A 21,650-nucleotide genomic window follows, 5' to 3' on the forward strand; every position below is an offset into this window, starting at 1 on the left:
ATGGTTTTGGACCATTAATTATTCTCACCGTAGTATATAGCTCCGTATTTGTGTAATAAACCAGCATTGATATTTTGAGATATTCACTACCACGAGTTCATTCGTAGTTGAAAAGATTCGATCTAGTCAGTTTTAGTAGAAGATATATATAGCAAGCACAGATTTTAAAACCTCATTTTCGTTTTCATAATAATTCTATTTTTAAAGTTGTGTAACAATTTAAATTTGGAGGAATAAATAACAAAATATGGACCGGTTCTTTGATTCAGAAACCCTTGAAAATAGTTTATAGTACTATTACCATAGCATCATCAGTGACCTCAATGAGTTTTTTATTATTATTAATGAAATCAATTATTGATTATATGGGAAGACTACTTTGATTAAAGAATAAAGATTATACCCTGATACCAAATAAATCTAATCTATAATTTAATTAGTAATAAAGACAAAATATGATGACTCCGGAAACTCCAACAACTAAGCCTTGAAGTTTGGAGTTCAGAAGACTAGCTTGTGAAGAAAAAAACTAATTATATAAATAATCCATAGACTAATTATAAACCTAATCCTATCTACTGGTTCTTTTCCATAAACCATTAATATACAGAGAATCTTTCAATTATTGAGCATCATGACATACAGTGCGCTTTGTTTTAATTTAAGTATCGTTTCGAAAGAATTTTCTGTTTCCAAATTTTTCAAAAATCCAAATATCAGGTTTAGATATAATATATGAAAATAATAAATTTTAAAACTTTTACTTAATTTTGCGACATGCATGTACTATATATTCCATATAGATATTATATAGATGCATATGGTTTCTACAGCATTCATGCATTTATAAACTTTTATACGACATGCTTAAACTTTTCAGTATGTATAAATATTTGTTATTACATCTTTTGAATTTCTTCTGTTATAAGTATATTAGTAAAATAGCAAGTGGTTATTAATATTAGGTCATCACTAAGCTTTGATCGGTGTGTGACGAGTGTTCGCATTAGTTTACTCTACACCTATTAATCATCAGACGCTTTCGTCGTCACGAGACAGTGACCTCCATTTTAAAAATCCATTATTTAAAACCTTTTTGTCGAAATGTCTACCAATTATTTCTTGACAAAACTATTATATATAACAAGAAAGTTCATAATGCCTCATTGGAATTTTTCACACTGTCACTATTCAAGTACTAGCTATAGAATACGGCAAAGGACGTGGCTTTTATAACATAATTTATAGTAGTACTTTTATCAATTAATTTCTTAATTACCGTGAGTTGCATATGATGTTAAGATTTATTGGCTTATAAAGTAATTATTAAAACGAGGTTCGTGGTGCGCTTACTTCAACCTTCACTAGCTCGTAAAGTTTGCTGCTTTAGTATAAATTACTCGTTCTTTTAGCTAAATTATATAGTTCATGTTTCAAAAATAGTAATAAAATAGCATATCCTCAAAACTAAATAAACCCGGATTTAAAGAAAAGAGACAAGGAAGTGTGGAACTTAAACAATATGCAGGACCTGAAAGAGTAATAGCAAACTATATTTCAATGAGGATTAATTATATTTTACATAAGATGGAGACTAATTAATGATTAAAGACAACGATCTCAAGTTATAACACACACAAATTTAAGAGTAATAGCAAACTTGAGCCATGCATATTTTTCATTTTGATGATGATCGTACGGCGCGGTTTCTTGTTTTGCCTTCGTCGTGCTCCATTTGTTGTTCTCTGCATTCTACGCTACAAAACGCTGCGTCCCCTCTACAATTTATTTACGTATATATATATAAATATAACTTCGTGATGCATTAGAAAAGGAGAAATAAATAAATATACGATTCGTACTATTAGATAAAATAAATAATTTTCATAATTTGGTGGTACGCGATACCTAGTAGTCAAAGGATTAAAAATGAAAAATAACTAAGGAAAAAGGCAAATAATAAATATGTAAACATACTTGTACATGTAAATATCACGATCGGGAGCTAAATGGCGTTTGCACAAGCCACAGTTTCCAAGAAAAGACGACGACGACAAGGAGGACGGTGATGATCTCCCACCGTCTTGGCTCTCGTTCCTCCGGTGATTTGCGGGCGACAAAATCCCTAAGAATCGCTGGTCGTAATTGTTTCCGCCGTCTACCACCGTCATAGCTACGTCAGAGTCTTGACCGGCGGTCTGATCATCGTCAACCTCGACGGTGATCCTCGTTATGCTTGTGGCTCTCTGCATTTGAGGCCGTGGACGATTCCCTATCAACATATTGTTGTGTTTCTAAAAAAGAAAACAAGAAAAAGAAAGAAAGAAAAAAAAAGAGTTTTGTTTTCTCTATATAAATTTAGATTGTTGCTTGGAGAGGGGAATTGTGTGTAACCATGCCACTCAGTTTAAATATACACGCAATCATATGGTGTATTGATTATTACTATAATTCATGCCTACGTATTTACTCGTAGTTAATGCTTAATATGATAATGATTAATTAAAGATTCAACTTATTCCTTAGGGTCTTTATTGGTAGGCCAATAATTTCAGATATTTGGTCTGTGGACACCAAACATCCCTCCGTTCCCAGTTATATTTAATTTTCGACAAAGAAGATAAGAAGCCATAAATTTTTTTTTTTTCAAATTTTTATACGTTTTACATTTCCCTTTATAAATTGATATCCTCTAAATTTGGTATATTAAAACGATTTTTTTTTTGTTTTGTTGGTATGCGATCTTTATTGTAAAGTATATAATTCTTTGAATTTTGAGTGTTCATATGATCCCTTCCATATAAATCATTTAGAGCAGTTACCCCCAAAAATAATAATGTCGAGATTATATAATGTTAATGAACAGATTCGGTGTGGTTGGGTCTTTATACGTACGAAAAGTCAAGGCTTGCAAGATTGCTTCAATTACTACATTTTTTTTGGTAGGGTTGTAGGACTGTAAATCTATAGTAGAACTTTGAGACAGTAACTAGTTATTGACATGATTAGATTTTGGGCCTAGAAAACGGGAATAGTTGTAAGTTTGTAACCAGTAATTAAACTCAACACATATGATTAAGGTCACGCCGTAAATAATTGTTAAATTATTCTTCAAAGTTCCTCTCGAGTACTCTTCCAATATAAAACCTCTCATGTAAGGACGGATTTAGAGACTCCAAAAAGCACGTCATACCTTATTTCTATAGCTCACAGTTTTAAAAATTTGAACTTTTGATAGATAATTGGATCAAAATACTATATACTATATTATTCTCCATACCATCTTACAATATGAAACAAATTTCTCCCATATCTCACTTCCAAGAAGTAAGAAATGTTACCTCCACTCTTTCTTGTCCCTCGTCATATTATAATAGAGAATATAAGGAAATTGTATCCTTTCTAATTTTAATATGCTTGAGTGTGTTGACAATTTGGTTTCTACACGACTCATACACAGAGACTAAAAGCCCAGGTTTCAAGGAGCCGTTAGGGAGACCATCGAAATTAAAAAAAAAAAAAAAAAAGAGAGGACAATTTGCTCAAACCCAAAAACAAATACACGATTCTCCATACAAAAGCGTTCCCTCCCTTAGGTGGCCCAAATAGGTTTAAACCGAACGAGTAACTAAGCGTTTCTTTTCTTTTTGTCTTCTCAATCCACCACTGGTCTATGACCGAATTAAATCAATCTTTGGAAGATTCAACGATTATCAAATCACAAAAAAGCAAAAGATTATGGAATAGATACGTTAGCTTTGACTTGGTTTTCCCTCATTCTCTTTCCCTGCTCGGTCCATTCACAACTAGTATAACCAAATAAATAAATAAAAGTAACGAGCTTCATATAACTCTCGTTCTCGTAAGTAACTCCTAATCCAATCACCGAAGTTAATTAAATAAATGATAAAATAAAAAAACCAAAATATTCAAAGTGTGTAGCTTTCATGTTCATATTCAATAAAATAGATTTTGTAGTATCTAGAGAGAGAGAGAGAGAATCTGAAAAAATTTGGGCTAAAATTTTCTCACTGCTTTAACTTTTTTTTGTAGCTCAGCTTTTGGAGTAATGATTCTGATATGTATTGGAATGAACTAAAATCTCTGCAATTTCTTTACGACTAATAGTAATATTTTAATGTCTTCACGTAAAACGATACAAACCAAAAAGACAAAAATGTCTTCACACCCATCTCCCTCTCTGTTTCCTCTTATAAGATTTGTCTGAACGAAGCTCCTTTATCAGGTTTTCTCCTTCAATAAGCAATTTTGGATTCTTCCTTATAAGTGATTCCCCACTTCCCCCCAACCACCTTTCCTTTTTCGCGTGGTGAAAGCTACTGCTCACTCTGTTCTTCTTAATTCTCACAAACCCTCCATTAAAGGATAAAAAAACAAAAAAAATCTCAAGATTTGTCATTTTTTTTTCTTTCGTCTAAATCAATATCCTTTTTTTTGTCTTTTCAAATGGGTTCTTTTAGTTTGTTCTGTTTTGTAACCACTGTGAGAGAGATTTCAGGGTAGAAACAAATCCAAAAGTTTCGATTTTTATTGTTTGTTTTGTCGCTTTTGAAGTAATGAGTCATTCGATATTGGAGAAAATGGGATGTTCGAACTCGAAAACATCGATGATGAACACGAAGAAGAAGAAGAATGAGCCGCTTCAGCTATGTAAAGAAAGGAAGAGATTTGTCAAACAAGCTATGGATTCAAGATGTGCTTTAGCAGCCGCACACGTGTCATACATCCGTTCACTCCGGAACATCGGAGCTTGTCTCCGTCAATACGCTGAGGCGGAGTCGGCTGATGAATCATCTCCGTCGTTAACAGCCACCGAGCCTGAGAATGAGAAATCCCCTTCTCATAACTCCTCTTACCCTGACGACTCGCCACTGAGTCATGTCTCGAATCCAAACCCTAACCCTAAACCCCTTGTGAATCTAAGCTACATGAAGATGGATATGGCTAACTCTGCTGTCACTTTCACGATCAACCCTCTGAGCGACGGTGACGATCTAGAGGAGACAATGCCGGCGTTTTCTCCTTCTCCGCCGCGTCCTCGCCGTCCGGAGTCGTCTTCTTGGGATTATTTTGACACTTGTGACGATTTTGATAACTTGAGATTTGTAGAACAAACCGAGATTGATTGTGATGCAGCAGTTGTAGGATTAGGAAAGTTTCGTCAAGGGAATGTAGCAAAATGTGGCACTCAGCAAGACTCGAATTTTAAAGCAGAGCAGAGGAAACAGAGCTGTGAAGATGATGATGAAGCTGGAAACGGTGAAAGAGAAGATCCATCAGAGTTTATCACACATAGAGCTAAAGACTTTGTCTCCAGCATGAAAGATATAGAGCATAAGTTCTTTAGAGCTTCTGAATCTGGCAAAGAAGTTTCAAGAATGCTTGAAGCTAACAAAATCAGAGTCAGATTTGCTGATATGACAGGTCTGAGTTCTGTTTGCTTTGTGTAAATGGGTGTTGATTTGAAAACTAAAATTGAAGCTTGATTCGTGAGTGTGTTTGTTTTTGTTTACCAGGAAAAGGGAACTCAATAGCGTTTCTTGCAGCTTTGAAGCGAGCTTGTTGTAGAGGGAAGAGTTCTTCACCAGTTTCTCAAGGTCTGTTTTTTTTTTTTTGGTTTGATTTATCATTTATCTTCTTTCTTTGTTTTTATGAGTTGTTGGAGTGTCTAAATTAAGCTTTATTTAATGTAGAGCCATTGAGTCATCAAGTTAGTAAAGCCATTGTGTGGAAGAGAACATTGTCTTCAAGATCCTCTACTTCTAGACATCCGTTGATCCAAACATCAAAAGAAGATCATGATGATGAAAGTGGAAGTGATTTCATTGAAGAGTTCTGTATGATCTCAGGGAGTCACTCCTCTTCCCTTGATCGGTTATACGCGTGGGAGAGAAAACTATATGATGAAGTCAAGGTAAAACATATCTGAGTTCATGACTCTTATGTCCGTTGACCGTTGGTGTTGTGCTCAATGAAGTTCACATTTCATTTGTTTTAACTTTTGTTTTCAACTGCAGGCTAGTGAGGTGATTAGAAAAGAGTATGATCGAAAATGCGAGCAGTTAAGAAACCAATTCGCAAAAGATCACAGCGCTAAATCGATGGATAGAACAAGAGCAGCTGCTAAAGATCTTCATTCAAGAATCAGAGTTGCGATTCAGGCTGTTGATTCGATTTCAAAGCGGATTGAGAGAATCAGAGACGAGGAGCTCCAGCCACAGCTCTTAGAGTTTCTTCAAGGGTATAGTATAGTAACTAATAACCAAATGTCTCTTATTTAACTTTTGGATTTAGACTCTCGTTGATTGGTCTTTGTCTTCTCTTTAGGTTGATAAGAATGTGGAAAGCGATGCTTGAATGTCATCATTCACAGTACATTACCATTTCACTGGCTTACCATTGTCGAAACTCCTCCAAAACAACAGTGTCCGAGAACTTGCTCAAGAGACGGATTTTGTCAGAACTTATAGAAGAAACAGAGTGTTTTGGTCTAAGCTTTGTATATTTGGTAAACAGTATGGTTTCTTATGTGGAAGCTCTAAACGGTTGGCTTCACAACTGTGTCATGCTCCCTCAAGAACGGTCTTTAAGAAACCGAAGACCATGGTCCCCACGCCGTGTCCTGGCTCCACCTATATTCGTGCTGTGTCGAGACTGGATGGCTGGGATCAAATCTTTGCCGTCCGATGAACTCAGCGGCTCAATCAAGGGGTTCTCATTAGATATGGAGATGTTGGAGGAAAAAAAAGGTGGTGGTTCGGTGTTGGATTCAGATTTGTCTAATGTGCATTCCAGTTTGACAAAGCTTCTTGAGAGATTAAAAAAGTTTACGGAAGCTTCTTTGAAAATGTACGAAGATGTAAAGGTGAAATGTGAAGCAGCTAGAGTTGCTTACGGCATTGAAAATTCAGAAGAGGGCGTATTAATGTAATTATGTTTAAACGAAGAGGGGTATTAATGTAATTATGTTTAAACTTTCTCTAGTCATTTTTTTCCTAATCGACGTACGATAATATCTTATTTACTCCAAATAGTAAAAATGTAAAATCCCCTCCCTCACAAATCCAACTTATTTAATTTTCACATTGTTATGTAATCTTAACATTCAATTTTTTATTTTAAAAAATTACAACTCAAAAATTTATTTTCATGTTTTCCTATTTTTAGGTTTTTAAGGATAAAAAATATAGCCATGAAATTTCTCCTAGTCCCTTTCCTTCTCTTTATTTCATTCCAGAAAATCCTTGCCACTTTTTATTTGATTTATGAATAGTTTATGGATCAATTTTCCTTGGGTGCATCTTTATTTAGTCACTATAAATTTTTCAAATGCACTAATTTGTTTTAGTAATTGGAAAAAGTCTAGTTTAGATCACATAATATCTTTGTTTGAAAAGAATGTAGTCACAAATTTAGGTCACGGTCAGGGAATATATTATAGCTTTATTTTGATCTTATCTTCACCTCCAAGGAGGAAGAGTTGACATTTGTTAAAGTCAACTAGCTTCTATTAATTGAAAATAAAACTTAATGTGTCGTGTATGTTAAGTGACCACTAAATCACCATCATTTTGTCGATATCTCAATAATTATAAAAGAGAAGTACAAAATAGAAAATTGCCCAAAATTTTCCAGATTGCCACTCAATTATGCATAAAGGAGAGTGTTTATTGAAATTGGAAAGGGTAATTTTGTCAAAATCTTCGAAAAATTCGATTATCCGATCCAAAATGACTGAGATCCGCGCGTTTATCCGTTAACCCGATGGGTGGAGTTCCTAGCGTTTGACCCGACAAATTCTCGGTGGATATTATTATTGGGCTTACGAAGCCCAATGATCAACTTATTCGATTTTATTTCTAAATAAATAATAATCATCTAATTAACGACATTTGCATAGTCATCGCTTAATCAATCTTTCAAAATATAATTGTAATCTAAAAAAATCCCTTAAAAGCTAGAATAGAATATTCTAAACTTTCCTTAAAGCAATGTTAGTTATGCGAATAAACCTTTTTATTAAACGTATCAAATATTTTGTGTTTGAGTCTATCATTTATCGGTTCTAACCTAAACACTAATATATGAATCACCTATAAATATCCTCATGAAACGCATAGATCCAGTCATAAAACATTCACCATTTCTCAAATACAAGGTTAGCAATTAGCAAATCAGGGCTATCCATACAACAACGTTTGGTGAAACCTTTGACATGACACTCGATGATGCCAAGATAAGTATAAAGATCTTATATTGTTGTATAAATACACATTCAGCAGTATTCATGATCATAAATCTAACCTATGGTTATGTCATTTGCAGGGTACAAAGTTCACCCTTATGTGAAAAAGGATATGATGAACCGGTTCCTCAAATTCAAGAGGAGAAGTTTTGCAATTTAAATTTGAATTCAATATTCGAATGTACCATCTGATTTTACATGAAATGTTGAGATTAGAGGTTAGAAGCAACTATGACCTCCTTATCCTTCTATGTGTGAGTTGGCAGATCGATATGAACTTGAAAGTCATGTAGGCTGAGAGAACCAGCCAAAGTAATAGTATTCCTTGACAAGCAAATGACATCATCTCTTTTAACTTCATAACCCGGTAAGTCTTACAATATAGCCATCTAAAAATGTCTAAACTTTAATATAGAGAAACCATCAGATATTTATTTGTAAGCTTTTTATTTTATTTATACCTAAAGCCTAACTGATGTTCTGTCACTACTACCAGTTATTGCCCAACAAATATACTATGAGCAATCGATCTATGCAAAATTCCAATTCGATGAAAAACTGAGACATATCAAAGAATTGGGATTCTAAAGCATCAAGCAGTGAGAGAGCTCACGAATTTGGAGGGCTCTTCTCCTCGAGAAGAAGATGCCTCAAATGCATCTTTGGGGACGGAAGTGGAGAGAGATCTCATGGCAGTGTTTGCTCTTTAGTTGCTGACGAAGACATAGATGAATGCAATTGTGAAAAGAAAAAAATTGTATTGACATAGTTATATGGATTATATAGCATAATCAATAATATCCAAAAAGCTTACAAATATATGTATAGAATCAAATTAAATTAAGAAGTAGCAAACTCAATGAGAAAAAGAGTTCTTACACAATCAGAACTAGAAACTGAGGATTAACCTTGAAGATATAAAGAGTAGCTCTTTCCATTCTGGTAACCATTCGTGATGAGATGAGACAAAATCGGAGGCATAGAATCGTTATGTATAACATACATGATTGGATGAAGAGAACATGATTGGTTGATCCAGTGGAGGAAGGTGGTTAGAAACGGTCTGTTGGTAGAAACGAAGAAGATTGGTAAGGGACCAATTTTGATGGTCACGGGGAGGAACCGAGGAAGAGAGGAGGAGGAGGAGGAACCGAGGAAAAGAACTTTACAATGACTGTAGGTTATGTCTCTGTTCCGCTGATTTTTTGTTTTGCCCCAACTCAAAAATAATAACAAATCTTATTATAATCATACAAATTATATGACTATAGTATGTAACTCATGTAGAAAAATTGTTTTCTGCTGTACCTCGAACATATTTAATTGTTTTATCTTTTAAATTTACAAATATTATTGTTAAAAATACGTATTATGACACCAAATTAGATTACAAGTATATTGTTAAATAATACTTATTATTATTCATATTTGTTAAAAAAATGTAATATTATTCAATCTTAGACTAAAAATATTTAAAAGTGTTGAAATAATAGTCAAAAAGGAAAACATTTTTATGTTTAAATTTATTTCTTATTAATATTAGTTTTTTGCTTTAACTATATTATATAAATTATAAAGGTGATGCCTTTCAAACAAAACCAGAAATAGTGATTTAGTAAGATGTCTATAATCCTATAAACACAAGTAGAGCAGATCGGACATACTATATAGTATATACTACAATAGGTAGTTTTCTGCGGGTTACATTTTTTCTAATTTATTGTAGGACGAATCAAGCATGCCTGGTTGAAATTATTAAACTAATACTAAAATTATGAACTTATTTTATATATTATATATTTCTAATAATAATTTGGAATTAATTGACATATAGATTATATCCATATTTACTATACGAATTACAAAATATACCGACCTACAAAGAAGAAACAATACTACACAAGAAAAATAAATTGAAACACAATAAAAATAAGAAAATGTATTAAAACACAATACATTGTTCAATAAAATAAAATAAAAATATTAAAACACAATAAAAAGGTAAACCAACACTAAAATTATGAAATTATTTTAGATATTGTATATTTCTAATAATAGTTTGGAATTAATTAAGATATAGGTTATATCCATATTTACTATACGAACTACGAAATATACCGACCTACAAAGAAGAAACAATACTATACAATAAAAATAAATTAAAACATTGTATTTTTGCTTTTTTTTTGTTTGCTATTACTTGCTAGGATTTGCTATTACTTGCTATGATTCATGTGGTATACCGACTAGGATGAGAGACGAAGAAACTTTCTACAACGCACTGTCATTGCTATCCTTATTTTTAAAACGGGTCAAATACGAATAAAGAGTATGTGATGTAAACTACTACACCTACAAATCATCTTAGTATAAATTAACACATTTAGTTTGATATAAACTAAAAATCATTTCGGATACACGGCAGGTTAAAACCTATATTACATTAATAAGCTTATATATTATATTTGACATGCCCATACAATACATATATATTTGTTTTTGTATATATAAGTTCTATTTAATTTATAGTCTAATTTATAAAACATAATTAAGTTTTCGTCCCGTGGTAACATCCTAGGTAAACCTAGTATATAATCAATCACTAAGTACAAAAACTAATTTGTATGCACTTCGTGGGTTGACTTGGATATTAAATATTTTCCAAGAGAAAGTTAGGTTTGTCCAGCGGTGCGAATAGTTGATTATATGATTTCTTCGAATTGTTATATGAGTATGAGTATAGTAATAATAATCATATACATATTTTTAAAGTGATAAAGATCCGAATAGAACAAACTTCAGTTGTCAATGAGGAGGACCCAATAAAAAAACCCAATCTTTACATAGAGAATCTTCAAATTAACTACTTGTATGAATCATTTATCTTATAAAGCACAAGTCAGCTGACCAATCATATTCTAACATTTTGCCATATGTAATTCAAAAAATAATTATTAACAAAATCAAAATTAAGGAAAACTAAACAAAATAACTGATATTGTATCTCAACTTCCCTGTTCCACGAGTCCATGATCCATCTTCCTCACCCACGATCTCTTTTCAAGAAATATTTGTCTCCATATATGTTCGACATCATTGCGTCTGAGTTGGTGGTGTAAGAAAAGTATCCTGCTCCATTTTAGATTTTTCTAGGTTCACAAAAACTTTCAGATTTTCCTCCTCTTTTATCTTCTTTTGAATCATTTGACCTCATCGTTGTATTTATTCTCATCTAACCTGAGTCGTTTTAAGTCTTCCTAATTTTGTTTAGATATCTCGGAGGAGCAAAACGGATTCAAGGATCCTCCATGGAAAATGGGATGGTAATTTTGGGTGACTGGGATTTCAAATTCTCACTTATAATTGCAAATTATATGTCTTAGTTTTTGAAAAGTTTGATTTGCATTCTTTTACTCTTTCTAAAAATCAACAGTTTATGTTTTCATATTTTTTACTGGTTTAACCGTGTGTTTGGCTATTGTAAATCGTTCAAGGAGTTGCAAGAGTGAAATTGTGCTCTACATCTTGGATTTGTAAGGACACACAAGACGTACGCAGCATATGTAAAGAACAAGATAAACTCAGAGATGGAGAGATTGATCATTAGAGAGGTTGAGGAAACAATATAAAGCAATAAAGGCACTGATATGTTATCGTGAAATGTACTTGCACAAGTTCGCTCTATTTTGTACACTAATTTACCAAAGATTCTAAAGGGATTGATTTTTTACTTTACAGAAATAGTATGACTTGAAGTAGGAGAATCATTCAGAAGGGATTTCAGGTACACAAGTTGAAATCAGATCATATGTTGAATCAACCGCAATATAACGGTGTTGAGATGGAGTAGTATAACATGAAGAAATTGGCGGTAACAGGTGCACAAATTTCGTCATACGATCCCTATATATCTCCTATTTTTGTTTTTACTTTATTATAGTTGTGGAAGATTCTGTATCGAAAATCATTTAGCTGTAGATTTATCTTCCATTGATCTGAAAATTATACATAGTTCCTCTAGAATTCCGTAGCCAATTTTTGTTTGCTATGTTTCTGTTTATCTGACTGTTTTTCTTTGAAACTCTTATCTATTTGATCTTGATTTTAAAGTGTTATGGTACTCTAATTAACTGTCTTGATAAACTGAATCAAAGTTAGAGTGGTGACATGCATTATGAATAAGAGGAAAGAAAGAAGGAAACACAATGAAACACGTATTGTTCTTTGGATCCTTGAATTGTCAACACATATTCTTACATTATTTTCTAACTAATTTATTTATTTTGGTGTATATTCTATGTTAACAGATATTCCAATAAGCAGCAACACAATTCCAAGTTGTAGTCATTCAGTAGACACCGATAACGATATAATCTCTCACCATAGATTCCCAAGTTGTGCTTCATCATCTAATTCACCAAACGCATTTTAACAGTTCTGAAGGTAACAAATATTTTTGTTTAGACTCCCAACCTTATATGAAACTAAATTTTCTTACCTTTTACAGTACGTATGAACAATTGACCATGGTGATGCAATAAATATTTATGAGTATTGCAATGCTTTCATGTGGTATGATGAACGTGTTGGCAAAAGATGCAGATGACCACATCCGATAAAGCTTAACGAAGCTTACTCTGCTACTTTATCGCTTCCGTTTTCAATCAGTCACTTCAAACTCCCTCTCATCTCACCGTATGGATAATTCATCCCTATGTCTTTTGTTTGCATGTAATAGTTATAGTATCTGATAAAAGAGTTACGAAAGATACGATACATGTTCTCTTTCATTGTATTTTTCAATTATTTTAAAATGTTCTGATTATAGATTATACCAAAAGAAAATTTAGTTTCTATCAAAAGTTAATAATTTGATAGATAAAATGAACTTTCAACTGTTATAAATTAAATATAATTATATGTAAAGATAATAACAATATTTTTTTCCTTTTATTTGATGTAAATAAAACAAAACAATGCCCGAGCGTAAGCACGGGCTGTAATACTAGTGTTTAAATATTTTGGCTGTTTTATACGAACAAATACGATAGTTAAGGTCTAGGAGCAGGAGCTGCCTATGGGTTTGGTCGACAAGCATACATAATAAACAACATGTGAAAAATACACATTTAGATGACTATTACTATTATTATGAGGAATTTTCGTTTCGTGTGGTGGTTGCCACGATCAGCACTTTAAAAAATATAGTAGAAAGTTAAGGAATGTAACGAATATTTTCTATGACGTGTAATCAAGTTTATCTAAAAAAAGACTTTAGAATTATTCCTAATCTACGTTATGATTTTATTTAAAGATTAACGATGAGATCAAAAGTAGTTTTTATGTCTAAAGATGATATGTTCTTTACTTTAGCTTCTTCTTCTTCTGTCAGCTGTCAGATCCTACGTGTGAACACGCCAGCGTGGACCCCACATATGTAAGTATATTTTTCTCTTGTTCTCCTCTAATCTAATTATGGCTTTTTACGCGTAATATATAGGTTTGAAGGAATCTTGAGAGAGTACTACTTACTAAATAAGTGAATAAAATTACGTGGAAGGCTTATTGATAATAACCATTTTTGTTGTAAAAGTAAGAGACAAAATAGAGGTTACATTAGTATTCTCTTCTTATTATTATTGAATCCCGCAAATAAAGGTTACATATATATAGTAGTGACAAAGGCTAAAACCTAAACCAACTAGAAAATAGGAAATAGGTTATGGGCCATCGGCCATAGACCTTATACACCAAGACATGTAATAGGCCGGTTATGGAAGTCCACTCCAAGTGTTTTACAACACTCTCTCTTGGATGACATAACCGTGCCGATGCTAAGGGATCAACGCAATACGCTTGGGGGTGCTGCCTCATTAAAACCTTACCAGGAAAACCTATTGGGACAAAACCATAGTGAAGGAAAAAGAGTACAACACGCATTGCTCCCCCTGTTCTAAGCATCACTGTAAATCCTTAAGCCTCCGCATTCCAATCTGGTGCGCGAGCTTCTTGAACGTTGATGTCGGTAGTGATTTGGTGAAGAGATCGGCTGAGTTGTCGCATGATTGAACTTGTACCACTCGAACTTCTCCGACCTTTTGTAACTCGTGTGTGAAGAAGAACTTGAGTAAAATGTGCTTCGTCCGATCTCCCTTGATGTAGCTTTCCTTAAGCTGTGCGATGCAGGCCGTATTGTCTTCATAGAGAACCGTAGGCTCCTTATCGTCGGCCATGCCACAATCTGATCGGATGTGCTAAGTCATTGACCTCAACCACACACATTCACGGCTGGCTTCATGCATTACTAAGATTTCGGCATGATTAGATGATACAACTGCAATGGTTTGCTTCATAGAACGCCATGAAATAGCTGTACCACCGTGTGTGAACACATAGCCGGTTTGTGACCTAGCATTGTGCGGATCCGATAGATAATCTGCATCAGCAAAACCAACTAAACCTTCTTTGTTATGGTTAGTATAATATAACCCAAATCTAACGTTCCTTGTAGGTAACATAGTATATGTTTAATACCGTCCCAGTGCCTTTGGGTTGGACAAGAGCTAAATCTAGCTAGGAGGTTCACGGCAAAACATATGTCCGGTCTAGTGTGGCTAGCCAAGAACATTAACGCTCCTATTGCACTGGGATATGACACTTCCGGACCGAGAAATTCTTCATCGGCCTTCTTCGGACCAAATGGATCTTTATCCAAATCAAGGCTCCTCACAACCATCGGGCTAGTCAATGGGTGAGCTTGGTCCATATTAAACCTCTTGAGTACCTTTTCAGTATATGTCATTTGATGTACAAGGATTCCATCATTTATGTACTCAAGTTGCAATCCCAAACAGAATCTTGTCTTGCCTAGGTCTTTCATCTCGAATTTGTTTTTTAGATATTCGACTGTTTGGGTGATTTCCTCAGAGGTTCCTAGGATATTCAAATCATCCACACATACTGCTATTATGACAAACTCTTTGTTTGCAAACTTCTTTATAAATATACATGGACTGATGGGATCATTCTTATAGTCCTCTTTGGCTAGGTACTCACATAACCTATTGTACCACATTCGCCCACTTTGTTTCAGTCCATAAAGGGATTTGTTTAGCCTTATGCAGTATTGTTCTCGAGAACCGCTCTTATCTTTGAGCTCAATACCCTCTGGTAATCTCATATATATCTCATTATCCAGTGGACCATATAAGTATGCGGTTACAACATCCATTAACCGCAAATCCAGTTTTTCTTTTATAGTCAGACTTATTAGATACCTAAAAGTCGTTGCATCCATCAAAGGGGAGTAAGTCTCCTCATAATCTATTCCTGGTCTTTGAGAGAATCATTGTGCCACAAGTCATGCCTTATATCTTACGATTTCATTATTCTCATTTCTCTTCCTTACAAAGACCATTTATGTCCAACTGGCTTTATATTGAATGGTGTCCTTAAGATCGGACCAAACACATTCTTCTTCTTTAAAGAGTTTAACTCCACGTCAATGGCTTCTTTCCATTTTAACCAATCATTACTCTGAGTGCACTCTAATATAGACGTGGGTTCATGATCCTCATTTATCTCAAGTGCTACCTTATATGCAAATATTTCATCAATGTCGACATCCTTACGGTTCCATTGTATTCCAGACATGATATAATTAATTGAGATCTCATTATTATCAATACCTTAAGGACCTTGAGGTTCAGCGTCCCAAACCTCATTCGGTGCCTTAGGATTTTCCGCGGCCATGTCTGTTATTTCCTTAACCTCGGTTTGATTTGCACCTTTCTTAGATTTCCGAGGGTTCTTATCTTTGGAACCTAATGGTTTACCTCGTTTCAAACGGGTCTTAGACTCTATAGCAACTTGCTTATTGTGTTCCTTCTGAACATCAATACGTACTGGTGCATTACAAGCTGGTATGTACGATTTAGTTACTCTCTTTGGGTCAACAAAGGAATTTGGCAATTGTATAGCTAGCTTTTGCAAATGAATAATCTTTTGGACCTCTGCATCACAGGCTAGAGTCCGAGGATCTTTCCAATTCAAGGATGTTTGATTCCATCAAATTTCTTTGACCAGCTTGTTATTCTCTTCACCCAACATAGGAAATTCGGATTCAACAAACTGACAATCTGTGTATCTGGCCTTAAATAAATTACCCGTAGTTGGCTCAAGATACTTAATAATGGTGGGAGAATCATATCCCACATATATTCCCATCCTCCTCTGAGATCCCATTTTAGTTTTCTGTGGTGGAGCAATCGGTACATAAACGGCACACCCGAATGTTCTTAAATGGGATATGTCTGGCTCATGACCCGTTAATAGTTGGGATGGTGAATACTTATGTTCACTAGATGGCCTGATGCGTATTAATTCAGCTGCATGTAATACCGCGTGTCCGCAAGCCGACACAGGAAGCTTCAACCTCATAAGCAATGTTCGAGCAATCAATTGAATACGTTTAATGAAGGATTCAGCTAATCCATTTTGTGTATGGACATGTGCCACAGGATGTTCCACACTTACCCCATGGACATACAATATTCTTTAAACGATTGGGATGTAAATTCACCAGCATTATCTAGACGTATAGTCTTAAGTGTAAAATCTGGATAGTGGGCTCGCAGACGTATTATCTAGGCCAGCAATCTAGCAAACGCAAGGTTTCTAGTTGACAATAGACAAACATGCGACCATCTGGTCGATGCGTCGATTAGAACCATAAAGTATCTAAACGTCCCACATGGTGGATGTATTGGTCCACAAATATCTCCTTGTATCCTTTACAGAAAATGCAAAGTTTTTTTATTTACTTTTGCTGGTGATGGCCTTATAATAAGTTCCCTTGTGCACATGCTACACACGTGAGATGTTTAGGGATAACTTTCCTCTCCTTAAGAGTGTGCCCATTTGAATTCATTATAAGTTTATGCATCATGTTAGAACCCGATGGCCAATCCGGTCATGCCATAAAGTGAACTGTTCATTGAACATCTTGTTCATTGCCAAGTTAGCCTCTATCATATTAATCTTAGCATGGTAAATACCAGTGGCTAGTGCAGGTATAGTCTCTAGGACTTTCTTATGTCATTAGGTGATTTATGTAATTTCTAGAAACTCTTTGTCTCCTTCACCCTTTGTCTCAACATGGAAACCATTCAAACGAATGTCCTTAAAGCTCAATAAACTTTTCCTTGAGCTGGGTGAATACAAGGCATCACATATTTCAAGATGTGTGCCGTTAGGTAGCAAAATATTAGCCTGGCCGTAATCTTCTATTAGGCTTGCTATACCCGCAATTGTACTAACATTGACACTTTTCATAATGAGATTAATAAAATATCTCTTATCCTTCAAAATTGCGTGGTTGGATCCACTGTCCACCACAAGTATGTTCTTGTCCTCAGCCATTTCTATTATAGACAAGAATTTATGTTTTAAACTTTAAAGTAATAAAACAAGCAAATATATTGAAAGAAATAAATAATTTGAATTTAAACCAAAATAATAATCCAAAATAATAATCCAATCAAATGCAAAACATAAAACAACAAAATTAAATTAAAACAACATTTGAGTTTAATTATCCTCTCCTAAACAATCGGAGGTTTCATACTCTAGTTGGTCATCATTCTCATAGTCGAAATCCCCTTCACCATCGAGATGAACCAAGTTAGCTTCCGGATTTTTCTTTAGACTTTCTTGATAGAGATCAACAAGGTACTTAGGAGTTCTGCATGTCTTAAGCCAGTGGTTCTCCATACCACATCTATGGCAAGTGGACTTGGTCTTAAATTGTGGTTTAAATTGTCCACGGCCCCTTCCCCGACCACAGCCGAAGCCGAATCGGTTTCCACGGCCAGGACCACCACGTCCTTGATAGGTCCCACGACCAGGACCACCACGTCCACCTCCTCCACGGCCACGGCCATACTTGTCCCTATGGACATAGTTGGACTCCTTAGTCTCTTTCGGAGCACTACCAGGAGGTCTCAATGCACTATTCATCATCAATAGCTCATTGTTCTGCTCAGCAAGCAAGAGATGAGGTCCGCATATGTCTTAAACCCCTTTTCACGATACTTTTGTTGAAGCAGTATGTTATTGGAGTGAAAGGTAGAGAATGTCTTCTCTAGCAGATCCTTCTCAGTAACCTCAGTACCACACAACCTTAAAATCAACACTATCTTAAATAGTGCTGAATTATACTCGTCCACGGATTTAAAATCCTAGATCCTTAGGTTTTTCCAATCGAATTGAGCCTTTGGTAGGAGCACCGTCTTTTGGTGTCCATATCTGCTTTTCAGCTCTGTTCAAAGGTCAAGAGGATCTTCAATGGTGAGGTACTGGTCCTTGAGACTCTCAGCAAGATGGTGGCGTATATACATAATCGCCTTATACTTGTCCTTTTCAGAACACTCAACATCTTCCTCAATGCACCCGCATAAATCCTTTGATTTCAGATGGATCTTAGTATCCAAAGCCCATCACAAGTAGTTGTCTCCCGAAACATTAAGAGCAGCATAGGAGAGGTTGTTGAGCTATGCCATCTGCATAATACAGAACAAAACATTCGATAGTTAGCATGCGGTGTTTGAGACCGAACCATGCAATCAACATTAGGACATGCAGTATTTAAGACCGAACTATGCCATTAACCATTAGGTCATGCGGTATTTGAGACCGATCCATGCCTTAATTTTACACTCAAATTTCGTGGCTTATGTATGCATGCAAAGACAACAAACCTAGATAGATACTAGCATGCAAAGATTTCCTTTTTCTTAAATAATTTTGGGTTTTAGTAATTTTCCTTTTACTATACTGGATTTCCTTTTCTTAACATTGGATAACAACAAAGTTTTTAGGAAAAATTTCTTAAACCTTTAAGATAATAATTATAATTAATTTAGAAGTTATCCAAATTTATTTTATGCAAACACATAATAATTTCCGATTTTAAATTCTTAGTTTTAGAGTTTGAATTTCTCAAACACCTAAATCGGATTTAATCCTTAGAACAATTAGTTTAAATTTTCTTCTATGAATTTCAGATTTGATAGTTTAGTTCTAGGGTTCTTATGCAACAAACAATCAATTCAAACAACCCTAAATTTTTAATCTTAAGCAATTTGGATTTTAGGTTTTAGTTCTAAGGTTTTATGCAATGAAATTCTCAAACAATCAAACAATCATGATCGGATTTTAGTCATAGTATAAGCAGTTCAATTGCAATCAATCTAAACAACCTATAACAACCGATTTTAAAGTTTTAAGTTATAGGGTTTAGGATTTTCGAAACTTATGAACTTGTTTGTTTGATTGTGTACTTGTAGGTTTATAGTTCCAATAGATTTAAGGATCAAGTTCGATTTATGGGTTCTAAGGAGGTTTGATTTTATTTACCTTCCACCGATTTGGGGTTGAACGGATTTGAACCGGGAGCTAAAGATCTTGGTTGTACCTTGAGCTGATCCACGAACCTCGGCCTAGATAGGAGGAAGAAATCACGAACAGGAGCTGCTTCACGAACAAGAACAGATCTCTGAACACTCCTTTGATCACGAATAGGAACTAGCCGCGAACACCGATGGAAACTGATCACCGGACTTGGACGAACAAGGAATAAAAGCGGTAGCGGTTTTAGGGTAAGAGTTTTTTTCAGCTGGCTTTAGAGCTTCGTGCTGATAACGTGTTATAAAAGTAAGAGACAAGGTTGTGTTCTCTTCTTCTTATTATTATTGAATCAATCAAATAGAGGTTACATATATATAGTAGTGACAAAGGCTAAAACATAAACCAACTAGGAAATAGGAAATAGGTCATAAGCCTTATACACTAAGACATGTAATGGGCAGTTAAGAAAATGCACTCCAACTGTTTTTGAATTTCACTAGTAAATACCTAAATTTGGAATATAATGGCTCTCTTTTTGGGAGTAAACGTGGAGGGTGAACGGTCTTACAAGTAAGCAAGTGGTTCTTTATCCGTGTAAAGCTTTCTGCATCACCTAACTTTCCCAATAAAATAATCTTTGAATTTTGTAAAAAAACAGGTTAATATTATAATATGTTAAATTGAAGTGTGTTTTTGTTCATTTGGATCCCCATGGAACAAAAATATGTTACACATCTCAATGATTTACGACAATGAAATAAATTTATCCAAAATATGTCTAAATTATACATTTGCTCTGCAATATAGCTTTCTCTCTTTTCTACGACATTCAAACAAAGATGTAACTAAGAATATTAAATTCATAAATTGTCACAAAATCGAAAAAAGGAACATAAAAGAAGGTGAAGAAAGATCCACTAAGCTTCCTTGGGACGCAAACTTAACCCGCCCTTGAGTTCTCACCTCTTTCCATTCTTCTCCAATAGCTTTCTTGACTTTTCTCCCTCTATTTTTCTTTCTTGCCTACAAAATAATCCCTCAAGTTTATTAATTTTACATATTCCCCATTTTTTTACATCTAATCTACACATACCACAAATAGTTGACGACTTCTACTTCTATGGGATATCGTCTTATTAAATTTTCTGAAATGGACCACACAAGGAATTTGGAATATTTTATTATGACCACCAATATTCTCATGTTTGATATCTCTACAATTTCTTCCTTTTGTTTGCATGAATATATAGTACTTCAAGTAGTAATGATTCCATGCCTTTTTCCCCGTCTTAATTCACATGAGTAAAATATAAAAAAGTTTTTAGAAGAAAATAAAGTTATATTTTGGCACAAGAAAGTAAGTGGTAGTAAGGCAAACTGGCCTTTCAACTTGCCCTAGAATCAACAAATATCACTTTTGGCTCTTACGATTTTTTAAATTATTGCTAAAAAATATTCTATGTCGTCGATTTGATCGAAGTAGCTCCAAAACTAGAGTCAAAAAAGATCATATGGGAAGTTAATAAAAAAAAATTGTTTTTGTAAACGTAATTAATATATAATATAATATTTAAATACATTTCAAAATGTATCATTTGATTGTTCGAACACAATTAGAAAAAAAGTAAAATGGAAATCTAAACGGTTGCAATCTAATAAGTATAATTTTTCTTTTTAAGGGTTTAGTTTACTTACAATTTTTTTTATAACCATGATTGATGATTCTTTTTTTTATCATACACACCATAAAGTCGTATTATATCCAAAATATTCCCTGGGAACGGCTTAGATCCAAAGAATATGTGAACGTCGTTTTCCTATTGTCTAAGCCTCCATGGAATAAATAAGAGATTTTTTGATCAAGCTGACGAGAAACAAAATTGTGTAATAGAAAACAAAAGCATCTAACAAAAAAATATACTAATATTAAATTAACTTTGCTGGTGAACTAATTTATATAATTAAGAATTTATTATGA

The 21,650-nt window shown here is 34.2% G+C and overlaps 2 protein-coding genes and 1 long non-coding RNA gene across 5 annotated transcripts; 2 read left to right on the plus strand and 1 right to left on the minus strand.

Annotated features, from left to right (window-relative positions):
* Positions 1-1,532: 1,532 nt before the first annotated feature.
* LOC104716265 (FCS-Like Zinc finger 7) lies at positions 1,533-2,393 on the minus strand. The gene is made up of 2 exons (XM_010433658.3): positions 1,978-2,393; positions 1,533-1,778 (listed from the first exon to the last, which is right to left on the minus strand). Exons 1-2 carry the CDS (start codon positions 2,280-2,282, stop codon positions 1,679-1,681), a joined length of 405 nt encoding a protein of 134 aa, XP_010431960.1. The 5' UTR covers positions 2,283-2,393; the 3' UTR covers positions 1,533-1,678.
* A 1,694-nt stretch (positions 2,394-4,087) lies between these two features.
* On the plus strand, positions 4,088-7,052 carry LOC104716266 (uncharacterized). Its single transcript, XM_087468130.1, has 5 exons — positions 4,088-5,445; positions 5,538-5,618; positions 5,715-5,935; positions 6,039-6,262; positions 6,349-7,052. Exons 1-5 carry the CDS (start codon positions 4,578-4,580, stop codon positions 6,950-6,952), a joined length of 1,998 nt encoding a protein of 665 aa, XP_087324256.1. The 5' UTR covers positions 4,088-4,577; the 3' UTR covers positions 6,953-7,052.
* A 4,237-nt stretch (positions 7,053-11,289) lies between these two features.
* LOC104716267 (uncharacterized) lies at positions 11,290-13,111 on the plus strand. Of its 3 annotated transcripts, XR_015569098.1 has the most exons (6): positions 11,290-11,419; positions 11,538-11,589; positions 11,761-11,928; positions 12,005-12,144; positions 12,574-12,709; positions 12,774-13,111. It is a non-coding gene; the product is annotated as an uncharacterized LOC104716267 (long non-coding RNA). The 3 variants fall into 3 exon arrangements; XR_756000.2 differs by lacking the exon at positions 11,290-11,419 and having other exon boundaries at positions 11,469-11,589; XR_755997.2 differs by lacking the exons at positions 11,290-11,419; positions 11,538-11,589 and having other exon boundaries at positions 11,698-11,877.
* Positions 13,112-21,650: the final 8,539 nt, after the last annotated feature.

The sequence above is a fragment of the Camelina sativa genome, chromosome 10 (genome assembly GCF_030686135.1).
Source record: "Camelina sativa cultivar CO46 ecotype springtype chromosome 10, ASM3068613v1".
Classification (NCBI taxonomy): domain Eukaryota; kingdom Viridiplantae; phylum Streptophyta; class Magnoliopsida; order Brassicales; family Brassicaceae; genus Camelina; species Camelina sativa.

Coding starts and splice junctions, on each gene's coding strand:
- LOC104716265 (XM_010433658.3), bottom strand. CDS start 2,282: ATGTTGATAGGGAATCGTCCACGGCCTCAAATGCAGAGAGCCACAAGC. Junction 1,779..1,977: donor CGTGATATTTACATGTACAA/GTATGTTTACAT, acceptor AATAAATTGTAG/AGGGGACGCAGCGTTTTGTA.
- LOC104716266 (XM_087468130.1), top strand. CDS start 4,578: ATGAGTCATTCGATATTGGAGAAAATGGGATGTTCGAACTCGAAAACA. Junction 5,936..6,038: donor AACTATATGATGAAGTCAAG/GTAAAACATATC, acceptor TTTCAACTGCAG/GCTAGTGAGGTGATTAGAAA. Junction 6,263..6,348: donor CTCTTAGAGTTTCTTCAAGG/GTATAGTATAGT, acceptor TCTTCTCTTTAG/GTTGATAAGAATGTGGAAAG.